At 44.9% G+C, this 19,630-nt stretch overlaps 1 protein-coding gene across 7 annotated transcripts in view; it reads left to right on the forward strand.

Moving 5' to 3' along the window:
* Positions 1-19,517, forward strand: part of DGKD (diacylglycerol kinase delta) — a 60,000-nt gene extending 40,483 nt beyond the window's left edge. For 5 of the 7 annotated variants that reach the window (XM_065073143.1, XM_065073144.1, XM_065073149.1 and 2 more), the window contains 15 exons: positions 1,579-1,740; positions 2,517-2,645; positions 3,626-3,722; positions 4,639-4,749; positions 5,483-5,579; positions 6,294-6,401; positions 7,030-7,143; positions 7,538-7,672; positions 10,526-10,677; positions 11,460-11,571; positions 11,738-11,830; positions 12,191-12,310; positions 12,645-12,762; positions 13,963-14,093; positions 15,264-19,517. In XM_065073143.1, coding sequence (XP_064929215.1) covers positions 1,579-1,740; positions 2,517-2,645; positions 3,626-3,722; positions 4,639-4,749; positions 5,483-5,579; positions 6,294-6,401; positions 7,030-7,143; positions 7,538-7,672; positions 10,526-10,677; positions 11,460-11,571; positions 11,738-11,830; positions 12,191-12,310; positions 12,645-12,762; positions 13,963-14,093; positions 15,264-15,353 — 1,769 coding nt within the window. In that variant the 3' untranslated portion in view covers positions 15,354-19,517. The remainder of the gene's footprint in view (positions 1-1,578; positions 1,741-2,516; positions 2,646-3,625; positions 3,723-4,638; positions 4,750-5,482; positions 5,580-6,293; positions 6,402-7,029; positions 7,144-7,537; positions 7,673-10,525; positions 10,678-11,459; positions 11,572-11,737; positions 11,831-12,190; positions 12,311-12,644; positions 12,763-13,962; positions 14,094-15,263) is intronic. The other 2 variants (XM_065073145.1, XM_065073146.1) reach the window with 2 other exon arrangements.
* The last annotated feature ends 113 nt before the right edge of the window (positions 19,518-19,630 follow it).

Here is a 19,630-nt window from a genome sequence, read left to right on the forward strand (position 1 = left end):
TCCCACACTCTCTTCATTTGCATTTCCTGTCTGCCCCCACCCATACCACAATTGTGTCAGCACAACTGCTTGTGTGGCCTTGCTGTAAAACAGATCTGAAAATACATGGGAAGAAAGTATCTTAAGTATTTTAACTTGGATTGTTTCAGAAATCTCTTTATAGTAGAGCCCAGAAAAACAGTGCAGTGGTGCAACGGCAAGGGAGAGCAGGAACTTCTTAAACTAGCTTTGTCACTGGGAAAATACTTTGCTTCTGTTCCCTGTTAACTTCCTAGACAGGTGACCCTCTTCTCCATATGGTGACCCTTATCTCTCTCCAGCCACTCATATCTATAGCTCAAAGTTTCATTTCCTTCAGAAAGCGTCAGTGTCCCAGATGTTAGTCATAAACTCAGTGGTTTAACTGAGACCAAAGGGAAGTACTTAACAGCATGTTGCTGGAGATAAAAGCGTTGAAATTGCAGATGTGATATCTGTGCACACCTAAGTGTGTGCTATGAACAACTCTGCAGTTAGTACTGATGATTGCAATGTTTCCAGCACTGCAATATTCTATAGAACCTATCTGGTTAAGTTATATGAGATGATGAAGTCGAGCATACAGTCTGCTTCTGGTGATGCACAAGCACCTCACTGCTGCCCCATTTGCCGCTGCTTACTGTGCTGATTTAATGGTTGTTGGAGTTCTTTTGGAGCCCAACCAATTTGCCTAGTCCAGCAAGAAGAGTTTGTATTTCTGCTGGGCAAGTGGGTTGGATTGCAGCATGAGTAGTTTTGATGAACTCCCGAGTCAGCACAAGGGAGGGGAAGAGACTGAAAGACAGGGGTCTTGTCCCCCTGCAGTGGCAGTGGGCTGGTAGAGCAGCTCCAAGCTGTTCACAGACCTGTGCCCACTGAGGGGCTGCTGAGGAGGGAAGACCTCTTGATCACAAGCAAAGGAAGTTTTGATTTCTTTAGGCAACATGCTAGCATTCGATTCATACCAGCTCTTGGGCAAACTCCAGTTACATTTCAAATGTATGTGTTCAGCTTCTCCAAATGATTTTTCTTCTTCTGAAGTATGTAATCCAATTATTTTCTCTGTTTGTGTTGTTTTTTACCAACTACTATTCCTTCTGATGATATATGTCTAAGTGCACTTTTCAAGTGGCTTATCCTATTGCCCTAGTACAGATTAAGCAAACAGAAAATTCATTAAATGTATCATTTAATGTCCATCTGGTTAGAATTTCTGGCAACACCTAAATGCAAATAAATGGAAGCCCATCACCTGTAGCACAGTTCGCATCTCGGGAGGCCTGAGTGCCTGTAACGTTAAAGGTGGCCACTTCTATTTAGAGCCTCACTGCTAAAGAGCTTATCAAAGAAAACAGGAGGTTAAGCCAGCCCAGTTCCGAAAGCTCTCCAGAACAGAGCTTAGTTGAGACAAATGATATAGGTAAGCTTTTTGTTATTTCTGTTCTTTCCTTGAAGGAAACATGGCCTTTAGAATCCCATCTGATTGTTTTTTACATCAATGGAAAGTGTTCCTTTCTAGAAGAGCTGTGAGGCACTCACCTACTTTCTCTCTCCTTACAGCCGTGGATGAGCAGAACGCGCAGACCCAGGAGCAAGAGGGCTTCCTTCTTAGTCTCTCGGCCTCTGAAGAGGGCAAGGAGCTGAGGAACGAGGATAAAATCTCCCTGCAGTCGTCCCACAGCAGCAGCTACGGAGTGTCCAAGGGGAGAAGCCAGCGGAAAGGTACTGCTGCAGGGCTACCACTGTGCAGATCTTGTCTGCAAGTTACCATTCTGTTAGTTGTAGAGAGTGGGAGGAGTGCTACACATATTACCTTCCAAGTTCTGTTTTTTTTTGATTTTTGAATGGTTGCTCTTCAGATGCCAGGCCTTGCAGGTTCCTGTAATCTGCCCTCTGCATCGTAAACCCCACCTTTTGCTACATCTCTGGTGGCTGGTCCATGATCTTAGCCTAGGAGCCTGGGTTTCAGAAATTGTCTTGCACCTTAGCCACTAATCTGGGTTCTCTTGGCTTTCAGTGCTTGGAAGAGGAAGGTCTTGAGCATTTTTCATGTCATCTAACTGATGACACTTCCCTGTAAGCTCCTGCCATCCTTTGCAGATGACAGAGAGCAGAAACCGGTTTGTTTTAACTATGTTATGTGAATAATTGTTAGTGATCCGTGATCACTGCAAATATATTTGGAACTTACCTGAGTATTGATTGGAAGCCAGATACCCTGTCTGTTGTGCTGCTGGCACCAGCTTTTTCTCATCTACATTTCTAATATTTGCTTGTGGCATTTTGGCACCTGCAGTCTGAGAGGTTTTCTGTCTGCACGCATGCGCCATCTCTGTCTCTTAATGACTGCCTCTGTCAGCTCTTTGTTTTCTGGTGACTAGAGTGTTTTGTTGTTGAGTGACGCCTAACCCAGTCTTGCTGCTTGGGCTGTGCTGCTGTGTGCTGGTCTGAATCACAGTTATGTTTGTCAACAGCCATGTCTGTGTTGTCTTTTACAGCGCCCAAATCTCCTTGTGAAAGACTAATAAACAAAGGAAGTTTATCGCTGGGCAGCTCTGCATCTCTTCCTCCCCAGACAGGAAACCGGGACAACTTGCCAATGCTGAACACAAAAATCCTCTACCCAAGTAAGTGGAACACCCTCCACTTCCCATTGAGGCAGCCAGCTGAGCATGGGTGACAGCAGCACAGGCTGCAGCCTCCACATGAAAACATGAAATTGTCCTGCCTGATGTCCGTCTGTGCAGGGCCAGCTTGGAGATAAATACCTTTGTGCATAACTTTCCACTAGGGCCAAAAAGTGGAGATTTGGAGGGAGCTGTAATAGTTTTCAGCTTGTAACTCAGACTTAAGACACAGATTTGTATTAACGCTGTGCAGTGTCGGAGTTTAGATGCCAATTACAAGGAGATACTGAGCTCAGAGTAACCTTTAGAAGGCCGATACAATGCTGATGAGAGGGGTTTCTGAAGAGTGGCAGCGCAGGCTGGGAGCAGCAGTCCCTTCCTGTGAAAACCGAAGTCACTGGAGGTGCACAGACCCATCAGAATTCCCACCTCCTATGTCTTGTGTAGCAACTTCTCCCCATCACCGTGGTGCTGTCCATCTCTTCCCCCAAATTACTTGTTCAAACTGTGTCTTCTGGAAGCAGGTAGTTTCCTTTCTCTCTGACAAAGCTGCTGTTTGTGGGTTGCCAGCTAATAGTTTAAGCATCAGAAGACAGTAATTCTTGAGCAACTTGGAGAATAACTTCAGTCCTCTTCCTCTGTCTTTATGCATTGAAGCAAGGACATTGCATGTCACCCTGGAACAAAAAAGCTACTGCGGTGACTACATTCCTGTTTCCCATTTCCATGTGTCTGTACAACGGTGTTGCTGGATTTAGGTGGTATCTTGTCAGTCAGAAACCCTACAGGCAGCCCCAGAAACCCTTCTCCTAACTGAAAGAGCTAAGCCTTCTGGAATGAAAGTATTATTGCTATTTGCTTTCTCCACTGAATGACAAGAGTTAATATATTCTGCGTTGTCACCTTGTCTCTGAGATTGAAGTTACCTGTTTTCTGCTTATTATTAATCACACTCTTCCCTGTGGTCAATTTTCCTATAGATATCCGTGCTGGCATGTCTGGTTCTTTGCCTGGGAGCTCTGTCATCAGCCGATTGTTGATCCATGCTGATCCCTTTAATTCTGAGCCTGAAAACCTGTGAGTATGCCCAGGAGGTTGAAGGGAGGGAGTGGGTGTTTCCAAATGGACCTCAGCAGAGAAGCAGATTAGGTTATAGAGGTAAATAATGGACTGCAGTAGCCTAGAGTTCTGTAAATGAATTCATATGCTGGGTGCCAGTCAGAATCAGCTTATGTAGTTACATCTGTGGTGTCACACCTGGCTCATGGTAGGAGATTTTTTTGTGAGAATGAAATCTAGATCAGTCTTCTCCCTAGACTGAGAGGTAACTCCAGTTTCCAGTTAGTAGCCAGTAACCTGTGGAGGAATCACCACCCTTACAGTATGGAGGCCTGAGAAAGGTCATGGGGAGACAGCTGGGAAGTGTGATATGAAGACTTTCTCAGGCTGTTTCTGCTGAACTGTTTAACAGTAAAAATCCACTGATAGAGACTTCTAAGGTTTTTTTGTGGGATTCAGTGCCTCTGAAATGAGTAGCTGAGACTTCGGAGGTCGTTTGTCAGGCTCTTTAGGTAACACATTATATATATATATATATATATGTATATCTATAAAAGCAGTTATCATTGCTCATGTTTTGTGGGACTTCTTACACTATGCCAGTGACCAGTAACATAGCTTTTTGTAAATTAAGCGTAGGCTTCTGAGTATGTTTCTGTGGCAAGGGGAGAATTCTTCTGCAAATCCTGTGGCTGTGAAGTCTTATGGACAGAGGCTGCAGGACAGAGACCTCTGCTCAGTGGCCACTTTTCTGGTCTTTCTGGTGGGTTTTAGGCAGTTCCCAGCAGTGCTTATCAGAGCATGCTGCTGCACAGCTTTCTTGTTCTTCTCCTTTTTATGCAAGGGAATTATAAAGTGTCCGAGGGTGCATGTGAGATGTATACCAAATGGTACGTAGACTTAGGAGTGGGAGTTCTCTTCTTTTGTTTGGCAGTGAATGTTACACAGAGAAGTGTGTCATGAATAATTACTTTGGAATTGGACTGGATGCAAAGATTTCTTTGGACTTCAACAACAAACGTGATGAGCACCCAGAGAAATGCAGGTGGGTTTGGCTTTGGCTACTGCCAGAGGTGATGGAAATGACTTCATGTTTCTGTGCGGTTTTGGAGCCGATTTTGTACAAGTGTGCTGAACAGCTATATCATCAATATTGTTTGCATAATCCCCCTTCAAGGTTTGAAATAATGATGGAGGACATTAGCTACTGAGTTATTACTGATTCATTGCACTGTTGTGGCTCATGTAAGACCTTTAAGTAGCTATGTCAGTGTGGTTTTAGTGCATTGGTTCTATTTACTTCATGATCTTAGATTTTACTCCTGGGCTTTCTGTTTAGTTATAAGATAATCACATCTCAGCTCTAAATGCCACAGGGGCCTTGATCCTAACTTAATACAAACCACAGGTTTTGGTCTTTTGAATACCTGGGCAACTACAGTATGCTTTGTGTTGCTAGGATTGGTCCCTTTGCTATACTTGAGCGACTACTGGAAAACACTGTTGATGTGGTGTACGAGATTGCAAGTTCTGTGCCAGGGGAATGTGTGCGTGTTTCTGGTAACGTGTGTTGGTCACTCTCAATTCCTACCTGACATTTATTTAAAGGAGAGTAGGTTCCTAGCACAACCAGTGGCCATTTTGAGTGCTTGACCCTTTTGGAAGCAAAGCACCTTTGTGTTTTAGGATGTCGGAGGCACCATTTCAACGTGTTGGGCTTTTCCCCTCTAAGTGAAAAGGTAAATGCTTATGCTGACTTTTTCAATTTTCCCCCTTAGAAGTCGTACTAAAAACATGATGTGGTATGGAGTATTGGGGACCAAGGAGCTGCTACACAGAACATACAAAAACCTGGAGCAGAAAGTCTTGCTGGAGGTGAGGAATTAACATGCCCTCCTGTTTCTAAAACTGGGATGCCTAATTGCGTCTCCTTCAGACGTGGACTTCTGTGTGGTTGGTCTGCTTGGTGATGTTGCGGTGTTTCCCTTGCCTGCCCGATAGAATGTACTTGCTGTATCTCACCCTGAGCTAGTAGAAGTGGCTTTGCCTGGTTCTGAGAGAGAACTTGTATTCTCAGCTTGTAGGGGAAGTGTTGTCCTGCTGGAAGGGATTAGCTGTAGAGGAGATTGTTATATGTGCTATCTTACATGAACGCATCATTTTAGAAAGGAGGTGTACTGGAAAGCTCTTAATTTATGCTATAATGTACATCAAACTGGAAATCTTCTTGTGTAGGCCATGTACAGCACAAACAGGTAGCTCTCATCACAGCAGACTGCGTAGGTGTTTCAGAAGTTTAATTTCCACTTCTGGAGGAATAAACCAAGAGGCTTTGCCAAGCCTTTCAGGTGTCCCCTGCTCCTCTTTGGGGAAAAGAAGCAGTAGTATTTCTCTAAAATCCATGTCTACTAAAAGAAGAGACATGAGTGGATATGTTCTACAATGCTAGGCCAACAATAAATGGGAAGAAACCAGAATTAGTTTATTACGGAGCTGTGCAGGCTGTTTTCTGTTCTTAGAGCATGTGCTCTGGCAGGAGGGGCTCTCTCCTGCTGTGCTGAGAGTAATGTCACCCTCTTTTCTGTGCAGTGCGATGGGAGGCCGATCCCTTTGCCCAGCCTCCAGGGAATTGCTGTACTCAACATTCCCAGCTATGCAGGAGGCACCAACTTCTGGGGGGGAACCAAGGAAGATGATGTGAGTAATCTCTAAGGCAATCCAGGAAATGTTTCTACTTACTGTTGCTTTTGAAGTCATAGCCCCTGAGAGTAGTACTTGGAAGAAGAGGGCAAGGGGCCTGTCTGCATGTACTTTCTATGTGAAGGGCATAAGATACTGAAATCCAGTCTTCAGCAGCTTCACACTCAAGCAGTCTGTAATGATTCAGGGAAAAAAAACCCAACAAAACGAAAAAAAACCCACAACAGACCATTTGGATGTCCAGGAAGTATATTAGATTGACCTTGTCCCCACAGACTGCCTGATAATAAAGCCCCTTCAAGGCCAAGGGAGTTAGATCTGCTCGGAAACGTTGTATTATTTGTGATGAAAAGTGCCTACTCTCATGATTACTGCCTTGGGGCCTTATAGCTTTTGTGTTCGAATTACACTTCAGCTGCCATTGGAAGCACAGTAGGAATATCAAAGCTCCTCTTTCTCCCTTCTAGCTCCCTGAAGATCTTCACCTTCTAGTCTTGTTAATTTTATATAGAGTAAATAGCACAATTGAAAGCCATCCCCCAGGTCTGCAGCAATAGGGGGTAAAGGAAACCTCTCCAACAGAGCTATATGTCAACTGAATTCTCTCTCCCTTGTATCTGGCTAGACATTTACAGCCCCCTCCTTTGATGACAAGATTTTGGAGGTGGTAGCAGTGTTTGGTAGCATGCAGATGGCAGTGTCACGAGTCATAAACCTACAGCATCACCGGATTGCACAGGTATCAATTGCTTTTTGCTCTTCTTGCCTCCCACTTCTCCAGCTGGTAACATTTTTGCAAGTTTCAGTCAGTACAGGCCTCCTTTGTGCTCTCTCTGGTCCGTGGAAAGAGCACCCACCATGGCTGAAAATGAGCATGTTCGTGGGCAAATTGGCCATGGAATTGTTTGCTGCAGTCATTGTGGTGGGAGCTGGACCAGCAACTCAAATACACATTAGTCTAAAGACACAGCAAATGGTCCCTGCTGCAGGTGTCCCCTGCCACCCAGGCACACCTGCTTCTAGCAGCAACAAAGCTACAGTAGCTGGGGAAGGGCTTTGGAAAGAAAGAGAATGATGCATGCTTTTGGAAAACCAACATTTTAGAGCTTTTCTGACACAATCACTTCTTGCAGTGTCGGACAGTGAAGATAGCAATTCTTGGAGAAGAGGGAGTCCCCGTGCAAGTGGATGGAGAAGCCTGGATCCAGCCTCCTGGTTACATCTGGATTGTTCATAAGAACAGGGCACAGACCCTCACCCGAGACAGGGTAAGAACAGCCTTTGCATACACTGCGTAGTACACATGTTTTGATGTCACGTATACCTGGAGTGTGTGGCAATGGCCACATGTGAAGGCTTATCACTTTGAATGTAAGAAGCATATTTTGCATATAACTTTTTGGAAAGAATGTGACTAAACTTGCATTCTCCACTTAGGAAATTGCACAAATAAGGTTGTTTATGCAAGCTTATTTTGCTTCCTTTTCTAGGTGCCTTGTGACCGCATTTGTTAACACGCTTGCATGCTGTTTTTCTCACAGGATGCCTGCTTCACTGAGTGCTGCGGATTGTCTAGATCCAGCTGTTCAGTATCTTAATTTCTCATAATTGTTCAATCTGTGGCCTATACCTCACTGACCAAGTAAAGCAGTGTCTCATGCCTTGTTCAGCAGTGTGTGTCTCTCATGTCATAATTTTTCAAATATATAATATCTGATGAGTACTGCCACATGAGAAAGTGTCCTTGCTGTTTTACTGTATTGCTGAATGGTGGGGAGCCAAAGAAAAGGATAAAGGCCTTGCTGTGGCACAGACAGGCTTTATGGGTCCTCCCAAATCTGTGACTGTCCGTGCCTAAACACTCTGGTTCATAGCAGCTCTTAATACTTTCCAGCATATCCCCCCTTTACCTAGCTTCCAGAGCTAATCAAAGTCCTCTGCAAAGGACTCACCTGCTGAGTAAAAGGAAAAGAGAGAACAGCCAAGAGGAAAAAGGGAAAGCAGCCTGGTACAGGCCTGAGGCACGTTGCCTGGCAGGAATTTACAAGGATGATGGTGTGAAGAGAAAGCAAAGGTGGGCACACAAAGCCCCTGTCATGTTAGGACACAGCAGTACCCAAGACCCATTGAGCTGGGAGAGAACAGTGGGTATTGATCACAGAATCATGGTGTGGTTTGGTTTGGAAGGGACCTTCAAAGGTCATCTAGGCCAACCCCCTGCCATGAGCAGAGACATCTTTACCCAGATCAGGTTGGTCAGAGCCATGTCTGACCTGGCTTTTAATATTTCCAGGTATGGGGCATCTACAGCCTCTCTGGGCAACGCATTCCAGGGTCTCACCTCTCTCATTGTAAAAAGTTTCTTCCTTATATCTAGTCTGAGCATGCCTACTTTTAATTTAAATCCATTAACCCTTGTCATATCACCGCTTGATGTGAATTTCGTGGAGAGGAGGAGACAGGAATAGTGCACACAGTCTTTCCTGAAGGGTGAGAGAGCTTCTGCAGTGTCACACTGAGACTTGGAGGGGGAATGACTGAAGGAGATTGCACAGAGGGCAAGGGGGAACAGGATTTGCTGCTGTAGAGGTGGGAGGGAGAAATGGAGAGGCATCCTACTTGTGGATATGGTGGGAAGGGTGGAGTGAAACACAAAAGGTAGACAGGACATACAGGTCCCTAGGGAGTGTGCTGTGTGTGTTGAGCCATCCGAAGCCATTGCTAGGGTTGTGCCATCCCACTCCTCATTACATATAAACCTGGTTTTATGGGCATGGAAATGCCACTGAGGAAGAGGTTTCAGTTTTGCAGAGCAACATTCAGCTTTTGTCTTGACTGTGGGCTTCTCTTGATTTTTCCTGCTGTTCTTTTGATCATCATTGCACACCCCTTCCTTCACAGAGCAAATCTGTCCTGTGCAGTAGATGAAGCTGGGTCCTTTCTCCATCTGTGTGACCCTGCACTTTTGGTAGAATTTTTCAAATATGATTTGGGATATTTAGTTTCCTAAAGTGAAGATGGAAAAACTCAAATTCTGTCATGTGGTCTCACCTGGACCACTGAAAAGTCATCAGCAAGGCTGAGAGCAGTGGGTTGCTTGTGCTGAGCTGGCAGAGCTCATTTTTGTCCTGTGTGAGGAGCAGGAAGTGCTTCACCACAGAGCTTCACAGTATTTGCAGACACAGGAGAACTGCCTTCCAGAACCTTGGGTTGTCCCCAAAGGCACTTGTGTTCTAGGTGACACTGGCTTTTGTGCTCCATCTGTCTCCCCTCTCTGTTCTTAGTCCCGTGCTTCTGACCTAGTCTGTACTCAACTCATTTGACTTTCCAGACTCAGGATCCATGATACCATTTTCTTCTTCCTTCCCATCCAGCTATTGGACTCAGTCTTATTTTCTGGCTCTCCAAATGCTGATTTTTTTTTTTTCCACAAAAGCTTCGCACCCTTGCTTGTTACCCTCATCTTCATCTCTGAATTATTCTTCCTATTTCAGTCTTCCCCACCCATCGTCTCTTGTCTAACCCGTCTTGCAATTTCCTGTGCTCAATGATCCATCTCTCCTTGCCCTGAGCCTCCGTGTTTCAGTTTTCATTCTCACCATATCCAGTTTTGGTCCTTCTGCATTGGATCTGTTTTACTTTTTCCTGTACTGATAGCCGATGCCAGCAGGAATATCATTATGGGTGCAAGTGGGACAAGGTCCTACCTCTTGAGTTCACTTACTGGGGAAACCCAGTTTACTTCCAGATAAGGAGAAGCTTTGAACATTTTTAATTTCCAGCTCTGAGATGTCACTTGAAGAGGTGTGCAGTAATACTGAAGCGTAGAGGCGATTCAGCTACTCAGAGAAAAGGCTGCAACCAGTAGGGAGTTGGTGGATTTTGCTGGTCTGGCCTTCAGAATTGCCTAGCAATTTTGACTAAAACTAGGCTTAAGCAAAAATTAAGGCAGGGCAAGCTTGAGGCAGGGAAACCTTCAGCCCAGGCAGCTAGTTAGCAAAGGACCTGAACCACTGGGTGCTGCAGTGAAAGGTGTCCATATTGGATTTGTGTGGTTTGCATCCATTGTTTTTTATAGGAGCTTTATGAGGTATCTTACAGTTTGCTTGCTGTGTTTTTAGGCATTTGAGAGCACCTTGAAGTCCTGGGAGGACAAACAGAAGTGTGAGTTGTCCCGACCCTCCTCTTTCTCTCTGCAACCAGAGATCATGTCTGAAGAAGAATCCACCCAGATCAACCAGTTTGGTCAAGCTGCAGGTGCTCTGATCCACAGGTGGGACTCGATTTGCTTTTGGTGAATAGAGCCCTCCTTCAATGCCTGAAGTTCTTGTCCTGCTGCCTGTTCCTGGAGATGCTTCTGTTCACTCTTATCTTCTGCAGTGCTGGTCCATGTCACTGGGGGTAACATTGTTCATTATGCACTGTCCCAGCTGCACAAGGACTGAAGTTGAATAAACATTCTCAGGTCATTCTGAACAAAATAATGTTACTTTCATGTGCAAACATGGATCCTTTAATGCTGAAAGAATCCATTATCTTTGATCATCAATTATTTTTATCAGAAATGAAACAAAGGCCTCTTTAGGAGCTCAGATGACAAGCTGGGTTCTTATAATCCTGATACCCAGCAGAGATTTCTGGAAGAAGTCACTATGCTCACCTGCTCATCCTTTACTCAGATCTTCAGCTCCTTAGTCTGGGCCTCTCAGAGAAAATCCCAGAGTCACATCAGAGAAGATTTATTAAACTGTCGTATCTGCAGCTGCATTTCACGTCACTACGGCCATACTGCAATGTTTAAGTTGTATTTCAGATTGTTCCTAACTTGTGTGCAGAATTGAATATGCACCTGGAGTTATGCATGTGAGCTCTGCCTTGCTTTGCCTGTGCATGCTCACCCTAGCAGGGAGAATCGCCCTGCTTTGCCAGAGGCTGTGCCCCTCCTGTGCTTTGTCCCTGCTCTTGTCACTCAGATGGGTATTACAGGAGATACCCAGTCAGGAAAGATCACCTGCTTTGAGCATATGCTGATGCAATCTGTAATTCTCTCTTTAGCATTCGGGAAATAGCCCAGTCCTATCAGGACATGGAACAGGAGCTTGCCCATGCTGTCAATGCCAGCTCCAAGTCTATGGACAAAGTCTACGCTAAATCCAAGTCTACAGAGGTACTTCACTTACTTGGCATCTCACATTTTGTTCTTCTTCCGTTGCTCTTAGTTTTCCTTTCTGATTCATCAAAAGTAGGCCTTGCTTGTCTAAGGCTTCTTCCCTTTGAGTACTCACACCTCTGCATTGCCAGGCTTAATTTGCACATGAATTGCTTCCCTGCAGGGTCTGAACTGCAGCCTTGTTGTAGAGATGGTGAATAATGTCAAAGCCCTGCATAATGAGACAGAGCTGCTGCTGGCGGGCAAGATGGCGCTGGTAAGAAGCACAAAGCACACGTAAAACAGCCTCTTCCCTTCCTCTCCTACTGTTGCCTTGGCGAGCAACATTTTGCTGGTTCTGGTCTTCTTTGTAACAAGTCATTTTAAATATTATCATTGAGAAATTAGGATGGTGTTGCTCCATGGGCAGGATGAGCAGTCAATCTAGCATGCCCAGAGTTTGGAGCTCAGAAAAGGTGAAAATCGTTAACTTGGCAACATCTGGGCAGAGAGTCTGCCATGCACTCCCTTTTCAAAGGAGAAACTGCTTTGTTAGCTAGGAATTTCAGAGCAAGGGCCTGTCTGTGTGTTCCACCATGTGGCTTTTAACTCTGCTTTGATTCCATTTCTGATCCAGCAATTAGATCCTCCACAGAAAGAGCAGCTCCAGGCAGCCCTGGCAGACATGGACCTCCAGCTGAGGAAACTAGCAGACATCCCTTGGCTGTGGCAGCTGATGGAGCCCTGTGATGACGAGGTGAGGCAGACCGAGGCTGTATTTCCCTAGCGCTTCTTTTCACTACTTGGCTGTGTTTGACTTCTGGCAAATATATGACTGATGTGAGAAAAAAGTCCTTAAAAAGGAAACTTGACCTCCCAATGGCTAAAGAAAGTAATTTCCTGCTAAGGTTGCTTGCATGACCTGGGATCAACTTTCTCTGTTTCCTTTCCTGTCTTGGTCAGAATGAGTTTCGAATTTTTTTTCCTCTCTTACAAGGTCATGGAGTTGAGCTTGACAGTAGTTGTTGCTCTTGGTCCGTTCCAATCAATTTATGGCTGTTTGTCTGATTTTTCCCTTTCTGTTCTTACAGAACCAGATGCTGGATTATTCTAAACGCAGCCGCAGTGGCAAATTCCGGCTGGTGACCAAGTTTAAAAAGGAGAAGAACAACAAAAATAAGGAGACTCATAGTAGCATGGCATTGCCGGGTACCAACTCTGCTCGTTCACTGTGTCTCTTTGTCACATCAGTGTGCTCACACCATTACCTATTCCCTGTCTCTTTCCTCTCATGTTCTTTCCTTCTTCTGTTTCATGTGCATCTGCCTTTTCTTGGAGGTCTAGTCTGTCTTTTTCACGTGGCAAAGTAGCTTATTGCTCATTTCCAAGTCATTGTCCCCCAGTACCATGCAAATATTCCTGAGCAGAAACAGGAGGTACCCTCTGAAGAATTCTGCCTACATCCAGACATTTTAGGGGGTGCTTAGTGAAGTGAATTTGAGGATTTTGGCATTTTAGATATCTAAACGACTGCGGGGCCCAAGTCCGCGTAACTCCTGTCTTTTCACTGCTGATTCTCTGCGATATGGTTAATTATGTTTTCTCATTGATTCACCCTCAGGCTTTAATCAAGTTTCATGTATAATTGGCTGGGGATCACCACAGGTGCACCCTGACCTTTAATCCTACTGGTCAGTAGATAAAAACTGTCCATGAATCAACAAATTGCCATTTAAGACACTTTCTCTCCAATTGGGTTAGTTGATTTTTTGGTGTATGCTCTCCTTATGAAGACTTTCTTCTAAAATTCAGAAGTACTACCTATTCTGTGGGCTCTTGGGTCCTGTCCTCTGCCATGGACTGTCTGACAGGCTGGTGCTCATTCATTGCCTCCCAGAACCTGGGAACTTTATTGTTCTCTTATGTAGAGGTTGTGCAAGAAGGTGGAAGTCTAAAATCCTCCCTCTCCTTCAGACTTGGGGGAGAGGGGTTGCCATTTTGTTTACTGAGCACAAGTGCTTGTACGTAATAACAAACTAATCTGTGCTTTTCTTTACGTATTCTATGAACCCATTGTTTGGTAAGCAGAGGAGTATCAATGAACTACCTCTTCTTAAACACGGCAGTAAACTTTAAAAAGAAGTTTATCCAGTCCCATGAAAACAAGCATGCACTTCCTTTTGGTTTTACTGCAGCTAGCCTCTGCTTAAGAGAACACCTCTTACCTTTGTCTGCTCTACCTCCTTTGTTTGAGACTAGGTTGTGCTCCCAGTCCTTGCCCTCCCTTTGGTTTGAGGCTGTGCTGCTGCTGGCCCCTCTCTGGCAATGAGTGCTGGTGGTGTCCTCATCTCTCGCTGTCTTCTGGGGTTCTGGGTACTCAATGCACTCCTGCTTTTCCATCTCTAACAGTTCACCTCTGGGGAACGGAGGAGGTTGCGGCCTGGCTTGAGCATCTCAGTCTTTGTGAGTATAAGGATATCTTCATCCGACATGACGTCCGGGGCTCTGAGCTCCTGCACCTCGAACGGAGGGACCTCAAGGTACTTTGATGATCGGCTCATGAGAAATAGCCAGCTGCATCTGCATGACCTTCTGTGCTCAATGTGCTTGGAAGTGGTCTGCCCGCTGTTCATTCCACGTGCCTTGGCAAGATGGATGGGTTCATTGCGGCTTCATTGTATTTTCTCACTGTTTCAGGTCACCTGTTTTCTAGTAGCAGGGAGGTGGAACAGCTAGTTGAGGGACCAGCTGTCCAATTCTGCCGCAACTTCCTGGAGATGTAATGCAGTCCAGCACACGGATTGCAGAAAGTGTTCTTGAGAGCCTCTGATTTTAATGATGGAATGGAAGTTTGCAGCTTCTCAGCTCTCGTACCATCTTTGCAGAACATACTGTGATTGGGAAAAATTTATTCTTATGTTGTAGTCGCTGGAAAAATAGAACATCACACTTCTTTGTTACAACAAAAAAAATTGTTGTGGTCTTTGATGGGGCTGCTAGGTGGAGAGAATGTTTTAAAATAGTGCTTAGTAACCACATGGCAGAACTTCGCATCTCCTCACTAGGAGATGCTTTCTCTGCAGAGAAAAATTGAAAGTGATGGTTCTTTGCATGTGCAGGAGGTTCGTGTCATCGTTCTAGTGACTTGCACATAGCAGAAAAATACTTTGTTGTAAAGTAATGCATGGCATTTGCTGAATGCCTCTTGGATCTTCCTTTGTGATTTTCACCATCTTCCTGTTTTGAGGTTTGCTGTGATCTGTGTAGCCGATTCCTTTGCATGCCACCCAGGTGCGGCCTGTGCTTTGTCGCATGGTACCCAAGTGTTCGCACATATATTTGATGTGACCAGTGACGGATTGGTTCTTCCTGCATGGTTTGCCTACTAGCTTAGGTCCTTGAGTTCTGTATGCTCTGTGTGTTCTCTTGCTGTGGCCTTTGACAGTCAAAGCAATTTGCATTTCTGGCTAGTGGTCCACAGTTTATTCTATCCATTGCTCTGCACCTGCTCTGTGTTTGTTACCCTGTGATGCTGATAGCTTTTCAACGCAGGCTTTGAGGTTGCATGTATAACGCTCAGTTTGTAGTCTGTCTGGTTGGTTTCCTCCTCTCTTTGTAACTGGCTGACTGGTTTGCAACCTTTGCTTGCCCACTTGGAATTTTCCCCCCACAGCCTTTCTCCTAAGGAAAGGTTTTCTCTTTTCTTCCAGGACCTGGGTGTGACCAAAGTGGGTCACATGAAGAGAATACTGCACGGGATCAAGGAGCTGAGCCGGAGTACTCCTGCCAGCGAGGCTTAGCCTCTATTTTCACAGCCTGTGTCTACCATTCCCCCTAACTGCACAGCAGTCACCTCACAGAGCAGATGTGCTCATGACTGTCGCTGCTGAACAGCCAAACTGTAGCTGTTCAGAGCTCCTATCAACCAAGCATGGTGCTACCTTTTTTTCCTGTGGGGTACGGCTGCATCCATTCAAGAGGCACCTTGTCTGTGGTCAGGCAGAGCCTCCTGGAAGAAAACTCGCTTGCTGTTTGAAGAACCGTGTCCTCTGACGTGGGAAGTTCTGGTTCCAGTGACAGTGCAGGACTCCTGAGAATTGCAACACAGCTACCTTTACTGGATAACTTCATCATAGTAGAATTATTCAGGGCAAAAGATTTATTGGCCAGTCTTAGTTCAGGAGCATCTGACAGTCTTTTCAGACCCAAAACGTTCCTGCTCATCTGCGTGTCACACCTGTATCTTAGAACATTTAAGTGGGACAAAGCTTATCCTTGTGTCTTAATAATCTGTTTTTAGTTCACCTGTAGGTGCATGCGGTTTGCATCAGAAATTCAAAGCCAGTCCAGACCTCTTGCCGATGAATACCCACTGATTCTCACTCACTTATGCCTTGCAACAAACAATGCATGTGGTTCAAACAGTGGTTTGCACCAGCGTGTGGGGTCTTCCGCAGGGCTTGGCTCTCCTCTTCCAGCCAGTGGCGATGGTACAGCCTTTAGGTTTTTAGGCATCACAGACAAATGTTCAGAAATTCCTGGCAGTAAGAAAAAATTCTGGAGAGCCAAAAATGACAGGAGATCAGCTCTGACATTTCCCCTTCTGAACTACTTCTTTAGGAGACCAAGTGGAAGGGCAAGGAACGCTAACTAGCTGTTTGGTCTGTGTGAGAAATGTCACGTAGTGGGGTGAGATACAGAAGAATTTGTTCTGTCTTGGTGGAGGGAGCAGCATGACTGGCAGTGGCCAGGAGCTGCTTCCTGCCTGTTCAGCGCCACCTTCCTGGCCTCAGACAATGGAGCTGTTTCTTTACTTCTACTTTAAGTGCAGAAAGCTATATCTGTCACAAAAGATACAATTTATCTGTAGTACTTGCATCTTTTCACCTGGCTTGGTTCTAGTGGCTTTTCCACCTTGCTTCTCTCTCTTGCTGCCTTGCTACTTCACTTCAAGGTGGATACCAAAATATTAAGGTGGTTGTACCCTGTAGAGAGATATCGTGTGCTGTCAAACATCAGGGCTCTTTTATGAGCACTGAGAGAAGAGGAATTGTTACTGAGTGTATGAGCATTGTAAGGAAAACCAAACTCCAAACTATGTTGGTAAATTACCGTTGGTACCGCCAGCAGTGGAGCATGGAAAAATTAGTGCCTCTGAATCAGAGTTCTTAGACGGCCTTCAAATTTCCACTGTATTGCCTGACCCCAGTTGGGTGACTGTTGAAGCCTGAAGACCAGCATGCATAGTTACATTGCCATGTTTATCACTGCGAAGGGAGTTTGGGAACATTCAGTGCTACAAAGCTGGAGAGACAGCAGGAATTTTTAATTACTTTGTCATTTTGAATGTATTTATTTTTTTATTATTACAGAATGGCACCTGTCTGGCTATGGCTGCAGACAAAAAAATGGCCACATACACAGTGGCATAGAAGATAATTTCCTGAGGACATCGTTCTTCTTTGTTATTTGTAAGGATTTTATCAAATTGACATCAGCTCTCTAGTCTAACAACAGTCAGACAAATTATTTTATGTGAAAGCTTGACAGCTTTAAAAGGTTATGGGCCAACTCAGTTGTGGTGTTTAAGATTTCACCAAGAATTATTCAGACTCTCCCTGTTTTTAACTAATCATTCACCCACCTCTCCTCTCAGCCTAGCGAGTGACAGGGTTTGTTCATGAGAAATCAACAGACGACTAGATGTGCTTGAAACAGCTAGCAAAATTTCAGGTATAAATTCAGTGGGGACTGAGCAAGAAGTATGTTAAACTTTGCACTGAATTTTTTTCTCCTATCTATAAATTGCCAGTTGTTTCCATAGCCATATTTTTTCTTCATCAGTACAGCCCCCCCACCACTGTATTGAATTCCTGGGGTATCAGATCAGTAAGAATTGTAGACATACTGTATTTTGCCACTTGCTTGTTGAGGCACAGAGCAGTGTCTGCTTGAGAATGAGGAGAAACCTCCAGTAATGAGAGCTTCAGGATGCAGGCATCCTTGCTGGTGACAGTGAGGGGTGCCTGTCCCCAGGGCTGTGTGTGGCTGGTACACTGGTGTGTCTGCCCAGGAGAGCACAGGGAGCAGCAGGCAGGGGATAGCTGGAGAGGAGGTGAAATTTGTGTGTGTTCCTGTACCTGCTGAGGGAGCTGGTCTTGCTGTGAGGTTTCTCCAGGCAACCTCATGGTGAAAGGTGTATAAATAATAGCACTTGCCTTGCTTGCATAATTCCTGTGGTATTAAATTCTTGCCTCAGTAGGAACAGATCCTCTCTACTCTTCCTGCTCAGAGTAACAGGGGAATCCAAAGGGTTTTGACATTCAGGCATGTTCTTTAATTCGTGCCATATCTGTAGCCATCTGCTGTGAGTGATGATGCCTGCACAGACCAGTCTTCATTTCTTTTACTTTCATGGTCTATCATGTTGAAGGGTTCAGATCCTTTTTGTGTACGTGCACGTTTTATCAAAAGGTTCATAGCCAGTATATTCCGGTCTGTCGCTTACTGGAGGCGGAGAGGGAGTTCTGCCTTCTTTTAAGAGCTAGAAAATGAGATCCACATTTAACCTGAGTGCCTTTGAATATGTATTAAGGTTTCTATCTAACAGAAGGGTTGTAGCTCTCTGTGTCTCACTGGGAATAATGCAGATTTCTGTTACAGTGATTTTGTGAATAGATGACAACAATTTGTGTAAAATGTCAGTGAGAGCTATCTGCAAAGTAGGGAGCCAGGCTGAACTCCTGGCTACATTATTCTGAGTTCCTCTTTTGGCATTAGATCATTTTTTGTGGGAGAGAAACTCAGGAAAGACAAATACTAAAAAAAACCCTGCTGCTTTGCCAAAAAAAGAGACTCTCCTGCAGTCTCAGGTAAAATACCAGCTTGAGAGATGCTAGAACTGCATGTATTGGGCGTATGTTTAGTTTCTTAAAAGATGCTACTCATGTGAAAGTTGTGCGGCACCTTCTGTTCATCATCGCTCACCCTTGGCAGTGATGCTGGGGCAGTGTCCTCGGTGCAATGGGCATACGGTTTCTTCTGCTAGGAAGAGGTTGCAGTGCGTTAACTCCACGTTCCAGCACTGCCCTTGATGTTCATTGGCAAATTCAGGGGAATAAGATCCCCGGTGTTGCAATGTCTGGCTTCAGTGAGAGTGCATGCAATGGAGACTTGAGGTGGGTCTGGTTGTTGGCGGGTCCTGCCCTGGGGAGGGCTGATAGTGCCAGTGCAGCCTTTCCGGTTGGGTTTGTGGGATCCCAGCACTGAGTGCACAAGTTCCCGCGGCGGCAGGAGCCGGCTCCACGCTGCGGAGGGAGCTGTGCCGCTGGATGTGCCGGCCACCCGGGAGCGCCCAGCTCTGTGGAGGCCTCAGTGCTGGTCCCAGGGACATTTCTGCACCCAAATCGTATGGAAAGCTTTGTTCATTGCTTTAGTATTATTTTAAAATGTGCATACTATCTATGTGATTTTTTTAAAAAAAAGACTGTTTACACAAAATATTTTGTATCTTAAGATGTGTGTACTGTAAAAAAAAAAAAAGGAAAGGATGAAAAATGATGTTTTTCTACAACCGTCAGCAGTGACTGCATGTCTGTATCATCATCCACTGACCGTTGTTCCTCAGGGGTCTCCCCGCCATTCCTGTGATCCTGTCGAAAGCATAGGGAAGCAAGTGAATCCCTGTACAGTCTTGGGAAGAAGGTTTTGTGCCTTAAGAATGGGACCTGCTTCCCTCCTATTTATTGTGTTAATTTATACAGTGATTACCATGGAAACGTCTCTTGTATTTTTTTTTGTACATAGTTTACTGTTGGTTGTTGTAAATAAGTTTTTCTTGTATATAAAGTAAACATGTTTCTGAGCTTCCAGTAAAGATTCTCTGTTACTGATTTTGTCGTGTGAGGGGGCTGTGGTGCCCGTCTGGTGGGAACTAGCTAATAAAAATCTGTGCTGTGATAAAATGGCTTTATCCTGAGTCGCATCAGAACTTCAGAGTTCTCCTTAGAGAGAAGTGAAATGGTAAATGTGATTGTTGTAGATTAGTTTGGTAGCATTTCTTTGCGTTGGTTTAATT

Source organism: Columba livia, chromosome 9, assembly GCF_036013475.1.
Source record: "Columba livia isolate bColLiv1 breed racing homer chromosome 9, bColLiv1.pat.W.v2, whole genome shotgun sequence".
Taxonomy (NCBI): Eukaryota; Metazoa; Chordata; class Aves; order Columbiformes; family Columbidae; genus Columba; species Columba livia.